We start from the raw sequence: 23,310 nt of genomic DNA on the forward strand, positions 1-23,310 counted from the left end.
GGGTACTGACTCAAGGGAATGGAACAGTCTCTCTGTCTCTCCAGCTCTTGCTCCAGTTTCTGAGCCTTCTCACGCTCCCTCTCATACAGAGTCACCTGGTATCGAAGCTCCGCCTCCAACGATGCTCTGGTGACATGCAGCGTGGCCTTTAGCGCCTCATATTGCTCTGTGGGGACATACTGGGTATTCAGATGTTCCTGCAGCGCTTGTACCTCTTTAGCAGCCTGCAGCTTTTCTTCCTGCAGCATTTGCTGCTTCTCCTCAGCATACTGGAGGTGCGTACGCAGACCTTGCAGTTGGTTCTGCAGTCGGTGCTCTGCTTCAAACATTTCCTTGACGTGTTCTGTCAACTCAGAATTTTCTTTTTTTAATCTTAAATTTTCTCTTTTTCCAGTGTCTGTACTATTCAGGGCCTCCTTGCAGTTCACCTTCCATTTTTGCACATCTGCTTGGAGGCGCGCTGTCTCCAGGCGTGAGACTTCCATCTCCAGGTTTAGGTTCTGGAGCTCCTTCTGAGAGACTTTGAGATCTAAGTTAAGATGTAGGATAGTTTTCTTTGACATGTCCAGCTCCTCAGTGAGACTGTGAAGTTCCTTTCTGGAGACTTCCAGTTCTGTGCGGCCGCTGTTGATCTCATGATGTGAGGCATCCAGTGCTCTGCGGAGTGTATGAACCTCCTTCTGAGATACGTCTACCTCTGTCGTGACACTGTTGACCTCCTGTTGTGAGGCATTCAGCTCTAGGCGAAGAGTGTGCATCTCTTGCTGGAAGACTGTCATCTGCTTCAGTGCCTCCTCATACTTCCGCTTCAGCTTAGCCATCATTTTATCAGATTGGCTCTGCTTTTCATCCATGGCGGTAATAGTAGAGTTTGCAGTGTCTAGCTCAGTCTTGAGATCGTCCAATTCTGTCCTGGCCAAAGAGTACATTGTGAGCACATTTTTCTGTAGCTTCACGTTATTTTTCTGTAGCTCTGTGTAACCATCTTTCTTTTGTTTCAATTGTTCACGGAGCATATCACAGTAATGCCTGGCATTTTTCAGGGCATCTTCAGGGCTGGTCAAGGGATCGTCTCTCACTGGTTCCGGCTCCACTTCCCTGGGATAGTTGATTGAGGGTTCTTCATTCTTGGCACCGGACAGACACTTCTTTGGGGTACACGACTTCTGCCTTGGGCCCTCTGGATATTCGGTTAACCGCGGGACGAATTCTCCATTTTCTCTAGGCTGCAGGGCAACTCGGTCCCCCTTTTCCTCCACAGGATCTGCGGACGTGTCTGTTCCTTCCACGGTAAGTGAAGAACCGCTTTTCTTTTTCCGCTTTTTTGTTTTGGATGACTCCGTCCCATCAGGAATACTGGGGTCTCCTTCTTTATTTGATACTTTAGCAGCTTCATTATATACGCCAGGCTTTTCTTGCAGTTACTTTAGCTGACAGAAATATTGGGTGATCTGCTGCTCCCGCTCTTTCTCTTGTCGACCATATTCATCATCATAGAGAGCGATCTTTTCGGTTCGTGCCGAGTTCAGGCACCCCCACCATTCTTGGGGTGTTTTGTGGGTGTGACTCAGTTCGGGTTCCCCGTAAGAGATGTCTTCCTCTTTATTGGACTGGAAGGGCCACTCTTCTGTGGGGTAGGGTTCATTACAGGAACGCTGCATCTTGTCCTCCATTTTGGGGCTTTCAGGTGTAATTTTCTTCCTGACCTCAGGAGGTGCTATTGCAGCTGTTGCCACTGTATTTGCTAGAACCCCCAATTGTGGTAGTCCTACAGGTGGGCATATTTTGCTTGTAGAGGTCGTAGCTCTCACAGGCATCTCTGTAGACTTTTTCTTTCTTGGATAAGTTTTACAATATCAGCAGTAATGTGCACGCATTTTCTCTCATCAGGTATACAGGATGTGCAGGATGTGTGTGTTGCTAGGTAAAAACGTCTATTTGCTTTACACCATTTACTTGATAGGTGTAATCTCTCATTAGGTATGCTGGATGTGTAGTTGCTAGGTAAACACTTCTGTTGGCTTTACACCATTAACTTGCTAGGTGCAATTCCTCTGCTTCAGCAACAGAATTTGGTTTTCTGCTTGAGTTCAGTAATTTTCAGTCTCATCTTTGGGTATTATGGCATTCACACTTCACACTTTGGGTGTCTGTTTTGCTCCCAAGATACATAGGCAGACTTTTTTACTTGCAGAATAAAAAACATTCTTTGCAGTGGAATATTTCTTTCACTCCCGGCAGGGTGACTCACACTCAGCAATTGGCTTTGGAATACCTTTTACACAGTTCAGCAATTACTTTTTCCCCGGTAGGGCAATTTTACACTCTGCATTTGTTTGCTGAAAATTCCCCTGCTTCAGCACAGTCTTGTATCAATTTTCACACTTTTCTGCATATACTCCATTCACAGCTGGTAGTCCTATGCAGTGTGGCAACCTTTATTTGCCAAATCAGTACCGCTCGTGGGTCACCATCTGTATTCACTGCTTCAGCGAAACTTTTGAAAACAACAAACACCTATCCCTTTTTAAGGGCTGACTCACTTCTTGAACCCTGACTATGGCTGGAAGGCAAAACCCCTATTTCAATGACCATATTACACTTTGTGATAGGCAAATAAGGTTTAGCTGCTTCAGCCGTCTCTCTCCTCTTGGGATTGGGGAAAAGAGTCCATCTGTGGTTTTGTAGGTTTCAGTGCAGTGTAAGTTTCCTGCCCAGGTGTGTATCCCTTTAATTCTGATCTCTGCTGCAGTCTGCTGAATCTTTGTTTTTGTTGCTCAGGTTTGTTTGCAAGACTGTATGCAGGCAAAAGCACAAAAAAAAATTCCACAGGCAATCTCCGGCCCTTTAAACTTCAAAGGCCACCTCTCATCCCAAATTTCTGACACCATATGTAGGAGGACATGTGCAGAGGTACACAATGAGACTGTTGTAAGGTGAAATTACAACAAGGCTTTATTGTGCCTGTCGCTTTAAACAGCAAAAAAAAAATCAACATAAGCGAAATAGTGAGCCAACCAAAAACCCTATCTTTGCTTTGGAGACTATCTATACATGTAGCTCAGCCCTCTCTGACTGGGTTGGTTAGCTATGCTATTTACCAGCCCCAAATCATGGAGACATTTATCAATACACAGACATAGATAATAGTCTTATACGAAAAAGTCTTATCTGTTAGCTGGGCTGCTGTAGGGGATGCTTCTCTGCTCTCCTGGAACCGCACCCTTGTGTGCACAGAAAATGTCAGGCTCCAAGTTTAGAATCTTGTCCCCTTGTCTTGTGGTCAGCTTGTCGCTCAAGACATCTGCCCTTCCTTGGTTCAGCCCCATTGTGGACTAAGGAATCTCTGCTCTGTCTCCAAAGTTCAGCTCAGGTGTGAGCTAAGGAGTCTCACTTCCTGTCTCAAAAGACAGGCTTTTCTAAGCAATCAGGCAGGTGGTGTTAGTTAACGTGATTTGTTTGTGAATGGTGCTCTAAAAGTGCTAGGACTGTGTATAATGGAAGGGAGCATAAACTGGGTATATAATAATATAAACAGTACTTAAACCTTAGGTGGGCATAAGATACCCTGAAGGTTGGAGTTGGTTGTCCAAAGACACCCCCCCTTCCTCATTGGGTTAGCCCCAGGTAATGTACTCACATATTGTCCTTCCCAGGGTCTCCCTTCCAAAGCGTGCAGCTGTAAGGTAAAACGTTCCAAAGGCCAGGGTGTGCAGCGCACAGCAAAGATGAAAGAGCAGGTCTTGCAATAAAAATCCTTTATTATTCAAACATCTGGTTGTGGGACAGCAGCAAACTTCAACGCGTTTCGTTCAAAGAACTTTTTCAAGAAGTGCTGTATACAGTAAAATAGTCAGTTTAAATGCAGCTGTTCGCCCCGTTTTCGCGCCAAAAATGACGTCATAGTGTGTCATCCGACCAATAGGAATCCATCAGGCCGCGCATGCGCCGCGCGCCAGAGTGTCCCTGGATCCCCTACGAGCCTCAGCCGAGCTCAATCAGGATCGGCACGCCTCTCAGGGCGGCCTCTGCTGAGAGCACGCCTCTGACAGCCGCATAGGATCCTCCCTCACTCCCCGCTTTCGGCGCATGCGCAGATGAAGCCTCTGAATCCCCTAGCTTTAAAACCTGGATGACGGTCCACAGCTAGCCAGGGGAGATATATATAAATAATTCAAGCTATGTGGAGGGTATCTATAACATTCAGGCCACTAAAATACTGGGCGGGCAGCTTGCAACACCAACATACACAAAAACAATAGTGTAGCTATACATAAATCAAAAATAATATACAAAAAGTTTATATATAATTAAATAATGTTTATCAACTAATGAAGTAAAAAAATCAGCTAAGGGAAAAATTTACACATATATATATTTACAAGATGAAAAATATAAACAAATCAACATATATAGAAAAAACACATATGTATATATATATATATATGAACTACCATAACTACATATTTATAAATTTAAACAACACTATTGTAACAAAATGACTTTATTGATTAAAAGAAATATTACATTAAAAAAAAAATATATATATATATATATATATATATATATATATATATATATGATATTGTTAAAACAAATTAAAAAGATGTAATATCTTGTGTCTATATTTAAAGAACAGCAGATTGCTTGCTCACATTAATGAGATGGGGTTATATCATTTTTAACATTTATAGTATTTATACATCATTATGGAGTGAAGTACTGAATAATAGATATATGAATCTATATACACAAAAATTTCTCATAAACAATCTTATTATACTATGGTCAGATCAATGAGAGCATAGAGGAATATATGCATAACTTATCACAATTTGTTTAGTACAATATGCATAATTCCAAAAAACCAGAATATATTAATTAGGCAAATGGCAATACATATGCTGAATAGAACAGGGCGATGTCATAGGGATATACTTAAGTTAGGTATAGACCTTTAGGAAAAAGGGGTAGAAAGATATATCCATATGTTAGGGTTAAATAAAACATAGTATTATTAAATTTATTTCAGAAAATGGTTAATATTCCATTCTACATTCATCCCATCTGGGTACCTAGTTTTTAATGTGAATATCCAGTAGGATTCTCTGCAATCTAATGTTTTAACGGTATTTCCCCCTCTTTCTTTTTTGATTATCCTCTCAATGCCCACAAATGAGAAGCTATTTATGCCTCCCTGTCTGCATTCCGTAAAATGCTTAGATACAGGATGATTAGTTTCTTGTTTACGAATTAGTCTACAGTGTTCCTGCATCCTGGTTTTTAATGCCCTTGTAGTCCTACCGACATATCTCTTCCCATCTTAGGTGGTGTTAGTTAATTGCCTACCAGCAGTTAACTACCACACTGCTGGATTAGAGGCACATTTGTGAACAGGGATAAGTCCCCTGTTACTGTGGGCAGTGGAGAAGACCTCAAAGAGTAACCTCTGCAGTCTTCCGTTTGAAGGTGAGCTTCTGTTTAATACAAAGTTTAAGGCAATCATAGCGAAGGTCACTGTTGACAAGAGTTTGTTCCTACAGTAGCTCCGGATATCATTCCAGGAGGGACAATCAGACAGGGCAGGTTTTTGTAACATGAGAGGATATTGGCCAGAAAGAAGTCACTCAAGACCAACTGATTGGAGGGGGAGGCCAAAGTAGCCTGTTTCGTGGCCAGAAATTAGGTAAAGAAATAGCCAGGGTAAAACATCTCAGGATAAGAACATACAAACTCACTACTGCAAAGTTTCTAAATCATCAAGGTTTATCAAGAAGTCTAACACTCATGAGGGAGATTTTTCCAGTATTAACCTTGGCAGAAAGAAATCTGGAAGACCTATGGGCCATGTATATTCCAGGAAAGCAGACTGTCGTAGCAGATTACCTAAACTGGAATATTTTACACCCAGGAGAGTGGAAATGAGATCAGAAGATATTCCTCCAAAATGTGGAGATTTGGGGGCAACCCCAGATAAACTTCATAGCATCAACAGGATGGTTGGATGCTTCTGTTCTAGGACAGCCCATCCAATGGCATACATAGCACTACGTTTTCAATGGGACTTCAGAAAGGCAGAGCGGAAGTGATAGCTATATTACCAAACTGGACAAGGAAAACCTTGTTTTCACAACATGGCCATAGAAGAACCTTGGCAAGTACCAATCATGCCAAGAACTTTGAAACAATGGCCAATCAGCCATTCAAATAAGCAAAGTTTGCGTTTGTTGGCATGAAGATTGAGCAGAAGAAACTCAAAAGCTTGGGACAATTGGCTAAACTAATAAATACACTATTGTATACAAGAATGCCTTCTACATCCAGAGAATTTCATGACATATCTAGATAAAATGGTTATAGAATGGTCTGACAATCTGACTGTAAGGAGATGCACAGAGGGACTACATCCTTCTATACAGATCCTCGGTAGACAGCTATACTGACTACACTGCCTGACTTCCCATGACCTATTAAAAGGCACCTGTACTGTCCTCCAGTGCTTCATAACATGCTTGCTACCCTGGAGGCAAGTTCTATGTTTCAAACTCCAAGACTTTCTGCTGGCTCTTGCGAAAACCTGGTATCTATTCCAACTTGGTCTATTACTTTACTACTTTCTCCCTGCTTTGATCTATAGCTTCATCAACTACTATTCTGTTTACTGCCTGCCTTTGGATCATCTGCCTACCCCATCTGCCTGCTCCTAGTTGAGCTCTCTGCTTGCATAGCACTGTAGATCCATACTCATGGTTCTAGTTACCAATGAGAATCCCTATTGATCTGGTACTACAGACTCTCGACATGGATTCCCCTTCGAACCTTGACACTGACATCCTCTGTAGACTTGTTGATTAAGGAACTCTTTGAACCTTTACATTGTATAATGCTCAAGACTCTCACAATAAAGACAGTCATCTTATTGGCTCTTACTTCAGCAAGAAGAGTGGGGGAGATTCAGGCATCATAAGTGGTAGAGCCATGTATTGTGTTCCAACAGGACAAAGTGGTACTCAGACTAGTAAAGACTTTGCTGCAAAAAAATAGTGTTGGTTTATCATCTGAACCAAGAGATAGTACTACCAAGACTTTGCCCAAATCCAATTACCTAAACAGTGAAGAGATTCCACATGTTCGATATAGTAATGTGTTTGAAAGACTTCTGTATACCAATAGTGTCAGAGGGATATGGAAGACAGATGTACTCTTCGTATTACTAAATGGATCAAAGAAGGACAAAGCCGTTTCAAAATCCACGATCGCAAAATGGATTAAGATTGACATTAAGAAAGTATACGAAGAGAGAGGACTAAGCGCGCCTGAGAATTTAAGGGAGTATTCCTCTGGGGCTATGGCCACAAATTGGACAGCAAGGGCTCAGTAGTCACGTTCCAAACTGTGCAGCAGTTTGGTCCTAAACAAATACCTCGATAATGTTCTACAAATTAGACCTATCGACTTTAGTTTGCGTAAGCTTTTGCTGTAAGGTCCCACAGACTGTTGTAAAATTAAAGGTTAAAGTGGTCCCTGGTGGGGTTATTTTTGTTTCCCTCCCTTGCTAACTTTGGTGTGTCCCTTACATGACCACTGGCCATGATGGACGATCAGGAGAACCTTTACCTCCAGTTGACTGGAATTTTCTTCTCAAGCAGTCCATTCATGTCAGTGGTCACTTATTTTTTCCCACCTCTATTAAAGCTGCAGTTCAGTCTTTTTTTTTTTTTTTTTTTTTTTACTTCAATAGTTTTATGTGTGCAATCTCTAATTACCTAAACAACTATATAGCTGCAGGTCAATTCGTTCTCCATGTATTGATAGGTCAAAATTTGGTGACATAATTAGTGAAGGGATCTGTTTATATTCTGCTTGTCTGTCAGTGGAAGCTCATGAATATTCATGAGCAAACATGCACTGACATGTGCTAGAGGGAGGGCAGGGCTGACAAAGGGGTGTGCCAGGGCTTGTGACAGGACATGAAGGGGCAGTGCCTTAGCAAATGGCTGTTAAAATAGAATACAAGAAAATTGGTCTTTCAAAGTTGTTTTTTTAAAAACAGAAAATGCTAAAAGTATTTTTACTTACTACAGAACTGATTTATTAAAAAAAAACACACATGCAGGATATTGACTGAACTGCAGCTTTAACCTATTTCAGTTATGTTTTCCAGCTTTGAGAGATTCTGATATGAATTGCAGGTAGCTGGAGGAGCCTTATATAGGAGGTGCTATTACAGGGAGAACGTTTTCTGTCCTACAAATCAGTGGGTTATGGGTTTAACCCTATAGATGAGCACTGCCAGGAAAATAAAATTTCAAGTCAACTGGAGGTACATTTTCTCCTTTTTTCATTTGTGCCTCAAAAAGATAAACACACTGACTGTAGAGTGTGTGTGTGTGTGTGTGTGTGTGTGTGTGTGTGTGTGTGTGTGTGTGTGTGTGTGTGTGTGTGTGTGTGTGTGTGTGTGTGTGTGTGTGTGTGTGTGTGTGTGTGTGTGTGTGTGTGTGTGTGTGTTACAGTAGAGGCAATATACAAAGCTGGCAATGCATGGTTTCTCTTAAAAATGAAAGTTCTGAATTTTGAGTTATACTTATTTTTGCATTTATTTGAAAGGTCGGAGAAGGAGAAAGTTACTCGTTTCAATTAACAACACAGAAATTAGAAGCTGCCATGCAGAAAGGAAAAGAGCAGGTGAGGATAATAGATAATATGTTATATTCAGTAGAGAGTCTGTCTTGAATACAAAAGCATGCAGATGTTTGATTCCATTAATCTGTGTCAAATTGAGAGCAATAGGCTGATTATGGGGTTCTAGGGGTTTCTAGTGGACAGTGAGGACCAATGATGATGTCATAGTTTATAATAGCTCACCTTTGCCTATTCTGTTTAGGTTTTATTTATTTATTTATTTTTTACCTCTCTGGCTTTCTCACATTTTTCAGCATTTTTTCAGCGGACAGTCAGCACAGAATGTTCTGATCTGAGAGTTCTAGTCTTTCTTCTGCTCATATTTGTAAAAACTGAAACTGTCCTCTCATTGGAACAGATGATGCACTTATGTGTAAACCCCCATTGCCTTTCCATGTGATACTTTCCCGATCAGCACTTTTGCCATTTAATGGATAACTCCCACTAAGCATGCCATTTTTTAGGGAAGCAATTAGGATGAAGGCTTTGTAGACATATATAGTTCAGGTTAATTATCTTGTTGAAATATAATTTTGCCTTAGTTTTTACTTTTAGGTAGAGCAAGTGGTAAAAAGCAGGGGAACCACTCATCATTCATTTGGTATATTAGGGATTTGTTAAAAAGGGTAACAATGTATGTATACAGTATATAAACAACAAATACTGGAATAACTGTACAAGAGAAAAAAGAAAACTTCTGGGAGCTACATATCAGTCAGCACTCAATTGCAAGAAAGAAAAAAGTAATGATATGTAATGTCACTGTTTTTGATGAAGGTGGACTGGGTTCAAACCCCGGTGTCAGAAGTGTCGGACTTTGGCAAGTCACTGTATTCAAGTGAAATTTCTTTGCTGGCACCTACAGAGTTTTTATAGGAAAAAATACTTTTCTTGTAACGAAAAAGCGTGACGGAAGTGAGGTCACGCTACAGATGGGCGTGTGCCCGCGCATACCTCCAAGTTCCAGGCTGCACAGAGGTTGCAGGCAGTGCATGCGCAGAAGAGGAGGTTGCAGGCAGCACCACACATGCGCAATACTGCCCTTCACATGCGCATGTGCCAAACGACCGCCATCTTCTGCGCATGCGCCGAAAATGCCCCTCCATCCTATGTAGAGGGGACACACACACACACTGAAGAGGGGACGCACTCAGTGGAGGGGACTCACACACACTGAAGAGGATACACATACACACAGACACACTGAAGAGGAAACACACATACACACAGACACACTGAAGAGGACACACACACATACACACAGACACACTGAAGAGGACACACACACTGAAGAGGACACACACTGAAGAGGACACACACAGACTGAAGAAGACACACACACACTGAAGAGGACACACACACACTGAAGAGGACACACACACACAAAAACGCACAAACCACTGTTACTAGAGGAATTCCAAGTTAGCACAAATATAGCAGTGCAAATAGCAAATATTTTACAAATGTACCATTTATAATAAAAAAAACAGACGTGCAAAAAATGCAAGGTGTGAAAATATATAAAACATGAAATGTATATTTATATGTATTATGTACATTTATATAATATAGTAACTGCAATGATTATTAAAAAATTTTTTTTAAAAAGAGGAGGTGTGTACCGATCATGCGTGTTGTAACTGAAATGTCTTTGGGTTTTATTACTGAAATTGTGTTTTGATTTTCATGATTTCCATTGAAGTAAAGACTTTTGAGAGTAACGGCATTTAGATTCTTTACAATCCAAAATATATGTATCTTACTTTAGTTATCATAAGTCAATAATATAATGTATTCCAAGTGATAGTATGGAAATTTCAACACAAAAAAAATAAAATAAATTATACTCTCAAATCTCAATCATTGAATTAAAAACATCACCATCGCACACACAATTTCTGTCACAAAACACAAAGAAGTTTCACTTACAATGCGCATGCTCAGCACACACAACTTTTTTCCATGCACCACAGTAATCTAACACCCACGAACAGTTTATTTATTTATTAAAAGTTTTACCAGGGAGTAATACATTGAGAGTCACCTCTCGTTTTCAAGTATGTCCTGGGCATAGAGTTATGATGACAAATACATGGTTACAAATACATAGTTACATTAAGTGAGCAGCGTTATATATTAAATACAGGTGCAACTGCCTGTCGTCGACCACATATCTAGACAATCTGACTGCCATCTCTTGTGTTCCTCACGTGATGTAATCAATCTTTATTCTTGTGACGTAAAGGGTTATCCAGGCCCTCAATAAAGGTCAAGCCCATGAATGGTTAACCCTGATCCGAATATATGGGTTCAAGAGGGTTAGCTCTTGAGACCAGTAACAATGTATCTATCTTGGCACATTGCGGATCGGGTAGACAGGTTGTTGGGAGGGGCTGGGATTGACCCGGTGGACTTGGTACATGTTGGCACCAATGACAAAGTTAGAGAAAGATGGAGGGTTCTAAAAAATGATTACAGGGATCTAGGCCAGCGGTGCGGAAACTGGGGGGCGCGCCCCCCCCTGGGGGTGCGCAAGACTTTATTGGGGGGGCGCAGGCCACGCAGAGGTTACAGAGGCCCAGCGCTAGAGAGCGAGGCTTCTGTAAATGTACTTACCGGCTTCTTGTCCACGAGTCTCCATGGCAACGTGGCGTCAAATGACGCCCGTTACCATGGAGACGTGAAGTCAAATGAATCCGCGGGTCACGTGACGTTACATGACCCCGCAGCATCATTTGATGCATCGTTAGAGGCGAGGGGGGGCATGACCCAGGAGGCAGCAGGTAAGGGGGGCGCACGGAGTTGGCGCACCGCTGATCTAGGCCAAAAGCTTAAGACAAGGACCTCCAAGGTAGTATTTTCTGAAATACTACCAGTGCCATGCGCTACCGCAGGGAGACAGTCAGAGATTAGGGAGGTTAATGCATGGCTAAGAAAGTGGTGTAGGAAGGAGGGTTTTGGGTTTTTAGAGCACTGGGACTCCTTTTCTGAGAGGTGCCATATATATTCTAGGGACAGATTGCACCTCAATGAAGAGGGATCTTCTGTGCTAGGGGGGAGAATGTTAAAAAGGTTGGAGGAGATTTTAAGCTAGGATGGAGGGGGGAGGGGAATGAAACAGATAACAAACTAAATAGAATAGATGGGGAAACAAGGGGTTATGGAGGTAGAATGGGGGCAAGTGCGAGTTTGACAAGCAGCGAGAGACTCATAGTAAATACAGATGATACTAGAAAACTTCTAAAGACGAAACCAAGTTAGAGCAGAAAGGAAGGAGCAGATAAGATAACAGTACAGGCTAAAAAAAACCTTAAATGCATGCTTGCTAATACAAGAGGCCTGACAAATAAAATGGGGGAGCTTGAATTAATAGCTACAAGGGAGCAGTATGATATCATAGGCATTACTGAAACATGGTGGGATGAAACTCATGACTGGACAGTTAATTTAGAGGGTTATTCCATTTTTCGGAAGGATCGAGCAAGTAGAAGAGGAGGTGGAGTATGTTTATATGTTAAACCGGATCTAAAACCTATTATAAGGGAAGATGTTTATGAAGGGAATGATGAAAATGTAGAAACCTTGTGGATGGAAATTAGCAGTGGAGGTAAAAGTATGAAGAAAATGTTGGTAGGGATATGCCAAATATCATACCAAACACCAAATATCAATGAGATTGAGGAAGCTAAAATACTTTTGCAAATGGAGAAGACATCAAAACTGGGTCATATTTGCATAAGGGGGGGGGGGTTCATTATCCAGACATAGACTGGGGCATTGAGATTAGCTTACAACCATAGGAAACAGGTTTTTGGGGGTGCTTAAAGACAATTATATGACCCAAATTATTGAGGAACCAACCAGGAGAGGGCAATACTGGGTTTTGGTAATATCAAACAATGTAGAAGTAATAACAAATATTCAAGTCCTGGAAAATTTGGGTAACAGTGATCATAACATGGTCTCATTTGAAATAAATTAACAAAAAACAGATTACTTGGGTTCAACAAAGACCTTAACTTTAGAAAGGCAGATTTTAATAAACTGAGGACTAATCTACAAGGATTGTGATGATGTTTTTGCAGGGAAAAATGTGGAAGATAAACGGGCAGTCTTCAAAACATTGTTAGAAAAGCACACTCATCAGTATATACCTTTGGGTAATAAGTATAAAAGAAATAAGTCAAAACCAATGTGGCTAAATAAACAAGTAGGGGACTAAATGGACAAGAAGAGGAAGGCGTTTAGATTCTTTAAGTCACAAGGGATGGAGGCATCGTATCAGAATTATAAGCAATGTAACAAAATTTGCAAAATGGCAATCAAATGAGCAAAAATGAATAATGAAAAAAGGATTGCAATAGAAAGTAAGATCAACCCTAAAAAGGTCTTTAAGTACCTTAATAACAAAAAAATGAGAAAAGAGAATATAGAACCCTTTCAGTGTGAGATGGGCAAGCAGATTATTGGAGATAAGGAAAAAGGTATTAAATAAATTCTTTGCCTATGTGTTTACCAGGGAAGAATCAATTTCAATTGTAGTGCCACAGGAGGAACCCATAACCTCCATATTAATGAACAATTGGTTAACTGAGGAGGAAGTTCATAGGCAGCTTGAAATAATTAAAGTAAATAAGGCACCTGGCCCCGATGGCATACATCCAAGAGTTCTGAAGGAGTTAAGTTCAGTAATAGCCAAACCATTATATTTAATATTCAAGGACTCCATTTCCACAGGCTCAGTACCACAAGATTTGTGTAAAGCAGATGTGGTGCCTATATTTAAGAAGGGAGCTAGATCACAACCGGGGAATTACAGACCTGTAAGCCTGACTTCAATAGTGGGGAAACTACTTGAAGGTTTAATACGGGATAATATTCAGGAATACCTAATGGAAAACAAAATTATTAGTAATAGTCAGCATGGATTTATGAAGGATAGAACATGCCAAACTAACCTTATTTGTTTCTTTGAGGAGGTAAGTAGGAATTTAGACCAGGGTAATGCAGTTGATGTGGTCTACTTAGATTTTGCAAAGGTTTTTGATATGGTTCCACACAAGAGGTTGGTGTACAAAATAAAGCAAATTGGACTCAGTAAAAATGTATGCACCGGGATTGAAAACTGGTTGAAGGATAGACAACAGAGGGTTGTCAAAAATTGAACTTTTTCAGGTTGGGCTAAGGTCGTGAGTGGAGTACCTCAGGGATCGGTACTGGGACCCCTGCTTTTTAACTGCTTTATTTTTTGTTTCAAATTTTTTATTAGGCATTTATACATTTCACAGCGTTACAGTCACATATATTATTGTGGCCTAATACAAGTTTTCCTCATTTTTGTTGATGTTCATCGGGGAAGAAAAAAGTCTCAACGTTCCCCTGACCCTCCGGGGGCTGCAGGGGGAGCGCGAGTATATAAACAGAAAAGGGAGAAGAGGGGGAAGAGGGTGGGGAGGGAGGTGAGGGGGGGAGGGAAGACCCGTTGCTTCCTTTCTCCTCAGTCTCTATTGCTCTATTCTATCTAGGCTTCTTTTCTTATCTTATATAGTGTTTCAGCGTTGGAGTGCCATTTGGGTCAGCCATGGGTCCCATGTCTTATAGAAAGAGGCAGTGGACCTTTTCAAAAAGGCTGACAATTTTTCCATTTCCATCACCTCTTGTACCCTTTTTTTTACTATTTGTTTAGAGGGAGGAGACACCTTCTTCCAGGCGGCCGCCACCGCACATCTAGCCGCTGTGAGAATGAAGGAGACTAATTTACCTGTTGGTCGGTCCAATGTTTCTAAGGGCTTGGCCAGCAGGTAGGTCAGCGGGTCAATGGGTATTGTGAGGTCTGTGACCTCTTCTATCAATTTTTGTATGGTTTCCCAGTATTTCTGAATTTCCGGACATGTCCACCAGATATGGGCCATGTCCCCCTTTTGACCGCAGCCTCTCCAGCATAGATCGAACGCCAGGGGGTAGATTTGATTTATTCTAACTGGGGTAAGATACCAGCGAAACAGTATTTTGTATATGTTTTCTTTGATTGTGGTACATATGGAAGTTCCTGAGGCTGTTTCCCAAATACTTTCCCAATTCTCTCGGTCTATAACTATGTTCAATTCTGCTGCCCAGTGCAACATATATTCGTGGGTGGGGGCTTCTATTGCCCTCTCTAATTCTGCACAAATTTGCGTTATGAGACCTTTCTGGTGGCCTGGTTCTCTACAGAGCCGCTCAAAACTAGTGAGAGGGGTAAATTCCAACGTTGGGGATAATGTTTGAATAAAGTGTCGGATTTGTAGGTACTTGAACACGTTCAGCCCTACTATTTCATATTTGGTTTGTATGCTTTGGTAACTCAGGAACTGCCCAAGACTCAGGAGGTCAGCAACCACTCTGATGTTTTTTGTTTTAAATTGATCGAATTGCCTGGGCTCACAGCCAGGTGGGAATTTTGGATTTTTGTGGATTGGTGTGAGTTGAGAATTAGGTACTGTGAGCTTGAATTTGAATTTGCATTTCGTCCATGTCTCCCATGTGTGTCTCATCGGGCCTAATTTGAATTTACTATTCCGCATGTCTTCCCTGCTCAGGGACCAAAGGCAAGCCGGCAGTGAAGGCGTCCCGGCATAATACATTTCTATATCTAGCCAGCAGTATTGGTTTGGGTTAGCGTTCCAGACTACTACCTGCCGCAATTGGGTGGCTTGATAGTATCTTGTGATGTCTGGGACGCCGAGTCCTCCTCTCCCCCTTGAGGCCAAAAGAACTGTTCTGGTAACTCTGGGTTTTTTACCCTGCCAAATAAAGTGGAAGATTAGCTTTTGAATGTTCTTTAATTCTGAGCCAGGGATGTGGACCGAGAGAGTCTGGAAGTAATCCATGATATCTGATATCCTCCCCATTTATCTAGATCTTGTTTGATTTTCCGAAAGAGGGCCGGGTAATTCTGTTGGTATAGGGATTGGTAGGTCCTCGCTATCTTGACTCCCAAATATTTGATACACGAGGAGCTCCAATGGTAATTAAAGTTTAGTTTGAGGAGTTTCACCTCTGGCTCTGGCAGGCTTAAATTCAGGGCTTCCAATTTGTCATTATTAATTTTATACCCCGATATTCTTCCAAAATCCTGAAGTTCTTTTTGGAGGTTGGGTAGGGAGGTTTGGGGTTGTTTAAGGGTTAAAATGACATCATCTGCGAATAGTGATATTTTGTGCTGCCTGTGCCCAATTTTTATTCCTTTGATGTCTCTATTGGCTCTTATTGCCGATGCCAGGGGTTCTATGGTTAGTGCAAAGAGGAGAGGGGACAGGGGGCATCCCTGCCGAGTTCCATTCGTGATCTCGAATCCCTGGTTACTGCGCCCTGGCAATTTTACCGTTGCTGACAGGTTTTGGTATAGTCTACGGACCCCCTCTAGATATGCGTCTTTGAAGCCAAATTTGCGCATAGCGTGGTCCAGGAATAGCCAATCTATTCTATCGAACGCTTTCTCTGCGTCTAGACTCAACAGTATTGCTTTGGTCCCTGTGAGGTGGACATGCTCAATGTCGATTATCTTCCGAGTGTTGTCTGAGGCTTGCCTGCCCGCGACAAATCCTACTTGGTCAATATTTATTAATCTCGGTAAGATGGGGTTTAATCTATTTGCAAGTATTTTACTATATAATTTGAGATCACTGTTGAGAAGGGAGATTGGGCGGTAGCTTCCACATTGCATCGGGTCTCTGCCTTCCTTATGTATAATAGCCAGGTTGGCAAGGGACATTGATGGGGGGATTTGGTTCCCTTCCATAAAATGGTTGAATGTTTTTAAGAGATGCGTGGATAGTGTGGGCAAGAATCTCTTGTAATAGACATTGGTGAAACCGTCAGACCAAGAGACTTAGTCATTTTTAGTGACTTGACCGCCTCTTCCAGTTCCTCTTTTGAAATCTCAGCATTGAGGACTGTGTTCTCCTCCTCCGTTAATGTGGGGAGTTGACATTTGTCTAAATATTGCGTTATTAGTTCAGTTGCTATCGGTTCAGGTCGGCCATTTTTAGATCTTAGGTTATAGAGTTCAGTATAGTATTTTGTAAATTCTGCTGCTATTTTGCTGTCACTATATTGTATCTCACCAGACCTACTCCTGATCGCCGTAATTTGGGATCTTTTTTGTACCCCTCTCAGTTTGCTGGCCAAGAGTCTGTCGGCCTTGTTACCCTTGTCATAGTATTGTTGGTTGGTCCATTTGAGGGCCTTTTCCACATCCTCCAGCTGGATTTGTCTAAGTTTTGTTCTGGCTGTTAGCAATATTTTATATTTTTTTTTTTTGAGGGGTTAGCTTTATGGGTTTGCTCTATTGTTTTGATGTTATCTGTGAGCTCCTTGATTAGCTTTTTGCTGACTTTTTTCCTGTGGGACGCGATGGAAATGAATTTCCCTCTAATGGTTGACTTATGGGCTTCCCACAGGATTGCTGGGGAGGTAACGGATCCTGAGTTAAAAAAGAAATAGTCCTTAAGTGAGGATCTAATCTCCCTTTCTATCTCAGGATGGTTTAGTAATGAGTCATTTAACCTTAAGAATAATTTGTTGTTTTTTCGAAGGGGGTTGATAGGGACAGGGTGATCGGGGCGTGATCAGACCAAGTGATTGGTCCAATATCTGAGCTAATAGTTGCCGCCAACACATTTTTGGTGACCAAGAAGTAGTCTATTCGAGAGTAAGTCTGGTGAGGTGCTGAGTAAAAAGTATAGTCTCTCTGGCCCTGATGCTGGGATCTCCACACATATACCAGTGAGAACTCGCTCAGAATTCCTCTGAACCTTTTCCCTATGATCTGGGAGTGGGTTGTATGAGGAGGATCCATTGTGGTCGATCTGTCCTCGGTGGGGTTTAAGACCATGTTCAGGTCTCCTCCCACTATCATCGATGACAGATATCCCGGGTCGACGACCTCGAGGACAGTTTGTAAGAATTCCGTTTGATTCTCGTTAGGGGCGTACACATTAACCAGAGCAATTGCTGAGCCCGCTAGAGAGCCATATACCACTAAAAATCTACCCTCTGGGTCCGCTGTTGTTTTGACATGATTGAATGGGGTGTCTTGTCTGATTAGGACAGCCACTCCCCTTTTCTTACTACTGAATGATGCGAAAAAGCACATTGGGAACACTTTTTAAAATAAATTTGGGGGGTCTTGGCATGTGAAGTGGGTCTCCTGTAGGAATACGATGTCCCCCCTGATCTTTTCATATCTTGGAGGGCCAATCTCCTTTTCCTGTTATTTTGGAGGCCTTTTACATTGAGAGAGGCTAACTTAATCGTGGCTGTGCTAGCCATTCGGTCTCTTTTTTCTATAGATCCATAAGACCTCTCCTTTCCCACTGGGGAGGTCGTGATCCAGTAGTTCCGAGCCTAGTTTGTGTTTCAGCAAACATGTATGATGGGCACATTTTTTGTTCGGGACAGGTATATTGGGCCGAGGAGGAGGGGGGGGGCGGGAATAGAGGTGGATAGAGCAAAGATCTGCTGGGACAGGGTCAGCAGATGGAGAATAGTAGAAATGAGGTCTTCTATAGACCTTAACAAAGTATTGCCAGTCCTGTGGGCGACCGACATTTGGGCTAAAAGGCCCTTCAGGGGTGGTTCCAGCGTCATCGGCCGGTGGGCATCAGAGGGGTTCAGACCCTCTAATAAATTTGCTTAACACTCTTTCCCCTATCCCATATGTTACCATGCATTTTCTTTAACGATCTCTTTTAGGCAGGGAGGGGGGGGGTGGAGAAGGGGGATGGGGGTTAGGGAGGGGTGGGGGTTGGGGAGGGAGGGGGAGACCTGGGGCCCTTATTCTACTACAGTATCTACAGTAGGGCGTGTAGTGTATGGATCATTATTCACCGGTAAAGCAATATTTGCATTGGAAGCTAAATATAGCAACCTAGTAACTGGAATGATCATACTTAATCCATGGGTTAGTTTAACAGCTTTAACTGACTAGGGCTTTAACTGCTTTATTAATGACCTTGAGGTTGGCATTGAGCTCAAAGTCTCCATCTTTGCTGCTTCAGCATAGCCAGAAAGGGAAAATGAGGCACAGGGATGAAAAGTGTCCCAGTAGCTGACGGGATCCCTTGGTAACATAAGGGTACCCCAGTTAGTGTCAGGTAGCCCAGACCAGTATTGGGCTGATTACCCAAGTCCGGGGATCAATGGTGGTCTTCACAGGCTGCCAGTTGTTCTGCCAGACTTGGAGGAGCCTGTCACCATGGGTGGCATTGAAGAAACCTGGGCTGGAGTTGCTAAATTGTGCATACCCCTTGGTTAATTCAGATTTTCAGAAAAAACGTCTTTTTCTACCGGCTTGTCTTTGATTGGCTACTTTGGAAAGTTCCCATACTCTGATTGGCTGTAGTATTTTGTGACTGGAGTCAGAAATACTATAAGAATCGATTCACCAATCAGATTCATGTCTCCAGCAAGAAAGAGCGCAGGCGGGATTTTCAAAAGTGCTCTTGCACGAATAGTCCAGCTTTTTGTGACCTAATTCTCAGAATTTAATATAGCGGTCGCGGTTGGGATTGCAAGGCGATTTTAGTTTCAAGGAGTTTGGTACTACGTCCCGGTCAAGCAAAACCAAGCCTCCAGAGAGAGAACGTAGCGGTTGTGTCTGGAATTTCATGTCGATTTGAGTTCCAGACATATGAATTGAATGCTGCACATCTTGAAAAATTATTTAAATGATACAATTACCGGTGCTCCCGTGCTTGAACGAAAGCCTGTTTCCAGTCCTAGATCAGTAGCAGAAGGAACACAGGGCACAACGGATTTGAAAATCTAAACTCATTTATTTGAGCCAACACAACGTTTCGACCTCAGAGGTCTTTATCAAGTGACATAGTGGCATAACACACAATCCCAAAAACAGCATTTAAATAGCGCCCCAATCCCCATAATGTAATATGTCCAATTAGCATAGATAGAAAACATGTGCTACATATATCCATTCCTCCAATGTCCATACTGCTGATATAATCATATAACCTCTTTCAGCTGCCTCATGGCTGCCTCCGCAGATCTTTCATCCATATTCGTTAGGCTGCGTCCATGTCTAATGACATCCTCCTCCTGGGTCCTGTGTAATGGAACGCAATCGTATTGCGATGCTCTTCAGTAACTGCACATGCACGGTCCGTCTTGTAGTGTCCATTTATGATGATCTCATCCATCTGTGTCCTGTACAATCGAACGCATACAGCGTGGTGCGTTTCAATCTCTGCGCATGCGCAGTCTATCCAAATTTCGATTCCCTCCTGTTAGGTTCTCCACGGGACACATGATGACGCGGTTTGCGTCTCAGTCACTGCGCATGCGTCATGATCCTCAATGGTATCTGCATTCTTCTTATGATGGCCATCATATTGTTGTTTGGTCCCTGGAAGTGTCTGAGTCCTCGTTCTTCATGTTTCCAGCAGCCAATGGTGATGTCTTTGTCATAAGGCAATATGATAGAGGAGAAAAGAAGGGTATATCAGCACCACCAATTATGGACATACTGCAGAATATTAACCCTACCGTGTCAAGTGAATACAAATAAAGATATATAAAGTTAAAAATGATATGTCCTTTATTGTGTCAAGAAGGATGATTAAATATCCTTAAGTAATTTCCTAATCCCAGAGGTATACTGACCTTACAATTTTTTAATAGTAATCCAGTTCAGCACACAGTGGCAGCAACCTATAAAGAAAAAACATTTATCTTTTCTCAAGAAAGCATCCTAAGGATAAAAATCATTTAATCCATTGGGATAAACTGTGTCTAAAGTGTAAATCCAGAAGGATTCACGCTGTAATAATAAGACATCCTTGTCTATACCAGCAGGTATAGACAAGGATGTCTTATTATTACAGCGTGAATCCTTCTGGATTCACACTTTAGACACAGTTTATCCCAATGGATTAAATGATTCACGCTGTAATAATAAGACATCCTTGTCTATACCAGCAGATATAGACAAGGATGTCTTATTATTACAGCGTGAATCCTTCTGGATTCACACTTTAGACACAGTTTATCCCAATGGATTAAATGATTTTTTTATCCTTAGGATGCTTTCTTGAGGATAGATAAATGTTTTTCTTTATAGGTTGGTGCCACTGTGTGCTGAACTGGATTGGAGGAATGGATATATGTAGCACGTTTTCTATTTATGCTAATTGGACATATTGCATTATGGGGATTGGGGCGCTATTTAAATGCTGTTTTTGGGATTGTGTGTTATGCCACTATATCACTTGATAAAGACCTCTGAGGTTGAAACATTGTGTTGGCTCAAATAAATGAGTTTAGATTTTCAAATCCATTGTGCCCTGTGTTCCTTCTGCTACTGATTTGAGTTCCAGGACATTTTCGGTCTAAGTCCCGGTCAGGGGAAAATCCTTATTTAGGTTCCTTGCACATAGTAAAGTCTACTTTTTCACCCCAGTTCCCAAGTAAGTGTGTATTTTTCCCTGTAGTTTGTGTTCCACTGTGTGTATGCCTTTACATGCGAATAAATTTACAATTTATTTCACTTTCATGTTTTGCTCAATGAATGATCCTGGTAAAAAGGTGTAAATGCCTGGTCTACCATGACAGGCTTATTTACTGGTGGCAGTGGTGGAATCATTGATCTTTATGTTTTAAAATCCTGAGGTGTCTTCTAATATAAAGACAAACTCATAGATTGAGAGATCTCAAAACAAGTGGTAACTTACATACGTTACACAAGTGCAAAAAAGTGAACGTGAGGCGCTACTATTAAAGGTGCAACAATACTAATAACTAATAAACAGTGCTTAATAGAGTGCATTTGTGTATATAATAAAAATGGAAAACCGGTAAACTTTGCAGCTTAACCCTTAAGGGGAAAGTCCAATTTCTCCTTATGTTGATTGTAGATAGAAGGCTTGTGGAAAGCGCAGGTGTCACCGTATGTGGAAAAAAAAATATATATATATATAGTGTAATATGTTCATCAAAAAAACAACTGAAAAAACAGCAAAATGGGGACTCACAATATTCCAAAATAATACCAGCAATACGTATATGGAAGACTTGCTAGATGGGAGGTGCCAGGCTTCAACAGGACAGGCCCTCAATGAAAAAGATGACACTCTTAGTGCAACATTGCATGTTCACCATAAAATACATTTATATAGCAATAAATATTGCACTCACATTTGGCACAATGTGCATAGACACGTAAAACTATAGATGCGCAGCTTCTGGGTCACCATCAGCCCCACTCTCGAAATCGCGTCCCGCCACTTCCGGTTTCGGCCGTCACGTCACTTCCGGTTTTCGATCGATCGAAAAAGATGATATCCACAATTCAGAGGGGGTTCTGGGGACACACCAATGCTGCTGCTGTTCACTCAACGCGTTTCGCTTGTATCCAAGCTTCGTCAGCACTCATCTGCATGGAATTCCCACCAGGTATCCAGACCTCCAAGTTGTTTGTAACGGGTTAGACTCCTGAAAGTCCTCTGCAGCGCAAAATCCAATATCAGACTCAGCTACCATGTACAGTAGCAATAGAAAGAGGCAGTCTCATGATATGCCAGTATGCACGGTACAGCTGATCATCGGCTCGTAGGCATTCACGAGCGTGGTTACGTCAATCGTCTGTACCATCCGGGTCCCGGATTTAGACTATACTCTATTTTGGGAATATATATTTAGCTAGCGCTGATTGTTGTTTTTGTGTATATATGCAGTGTTCGACAAATCACCCAAAAATCTACTCGCCCAACCAAAAAATCTACTCGCCACCTAGTCCCGCCCCCAACCCCGCCCCTAGTCCCGCCCCCAACCCCGCCCCTAGTCCCGCTTTAAAATAAAATATATAATTAAAATTAAAATACATTTAATAAATTCCTAGTCAGAACAACATTCGTTTTTGACAAATGTATTTAGAGTGAGTGTGTGTGTGTGTGTGTGTGTGTGTGTGTGTGTGTGTGTGTGTGTGTGTGTGTGTGTGTGTGTGTGTGTGTGTAAGTGTCGGATCTAGAAATAAAAGCCAGGTGTGGATGACTAGTTTCCTGAACCCCTTAACCAGTGTCTGGATGCCCCCGCTTCACAATATCTAAAGCAGCAATCCCGCCTGGGATCTTACCTGATCCGCAGTCCCTCAATGTCCAGGTACCTCATTCCCGCAATGTTATAAGTTGGAGGGGATGTGTTCCCTACCTGTCTTCTGGGTTAGGGGGGATTCCGATGTCTTCCGTGTGAAGCTTGAGTCAGATCTGGAAGAAAGCAGTATAGGTTATTTTGGTGTAGTATAGGACAGTTAAGATATATAGGGTAAATAAGATATCCAGATACAGAGAGGGGGAGAGAGAGAAGAGAGAGAGGGGGAGAGAGAGAGAGAGAGGAAGAGAGAGAGAGAGGAAGAGAGGAAGAGAGAGAGAGAGGAAGAGAGGGAGGGAGAGAGAGGAAGAGAGGGAGAGAGAGGAAGAGAGGGAGAGAGAGGAAGAGAGGGAGAGAGAAAGGGAGAGAAAGGGGGAGAGAGGAAGAGAGGGAGAGAGAGGAAGAGAGAGAGAGGAAGAGAGAGGGAGGAAGAGCGGGAGAGAGGGAGAGAGAGGAAGAGAGGGAGAGAGAGGAAGAGAGGGAGAG

General features: G+C 42.0%; 1 protein-coding gene across 1 annotated transcript in view; it reads left to right on the forward strand.

Moving 5' to 3' along the window:
* Positions 1-23,310, forward strand: part of LOC142487670 (1-aminocyclopropane-1-carboxylate synthase-like protein 1) — a 79,414-nt gene that overhangs the window by 14,332 nt on the left and 41,772 nt on the right. Inside the window, exon 7 of the mRNA XM_075587360.1 lies at positions 8,608-8,685. Within this exon, the coding sequence (XP_075443475.1) occupies positions 8,608-8,685 (78 nt within the window). The remainder of the gene's footprint in view (positions 1-8,607; positions 8,686-23,310) is intronic.

The sequence above is a fragment of the Ascaphus truei genome, chromosome 2, assembly GCF_040206685.1.
Source record: "Ascaphus truei isolate aAscTru1 chromosome 2, aAscTru1.hap1, whole genome shotgun sequence".
Taxonomy (NCBI): Eukaryota; Metazoa; Chordata; class Amphibia; order Anura; family Ascaphidae; genus Ascaphus; species Ascaphus truei.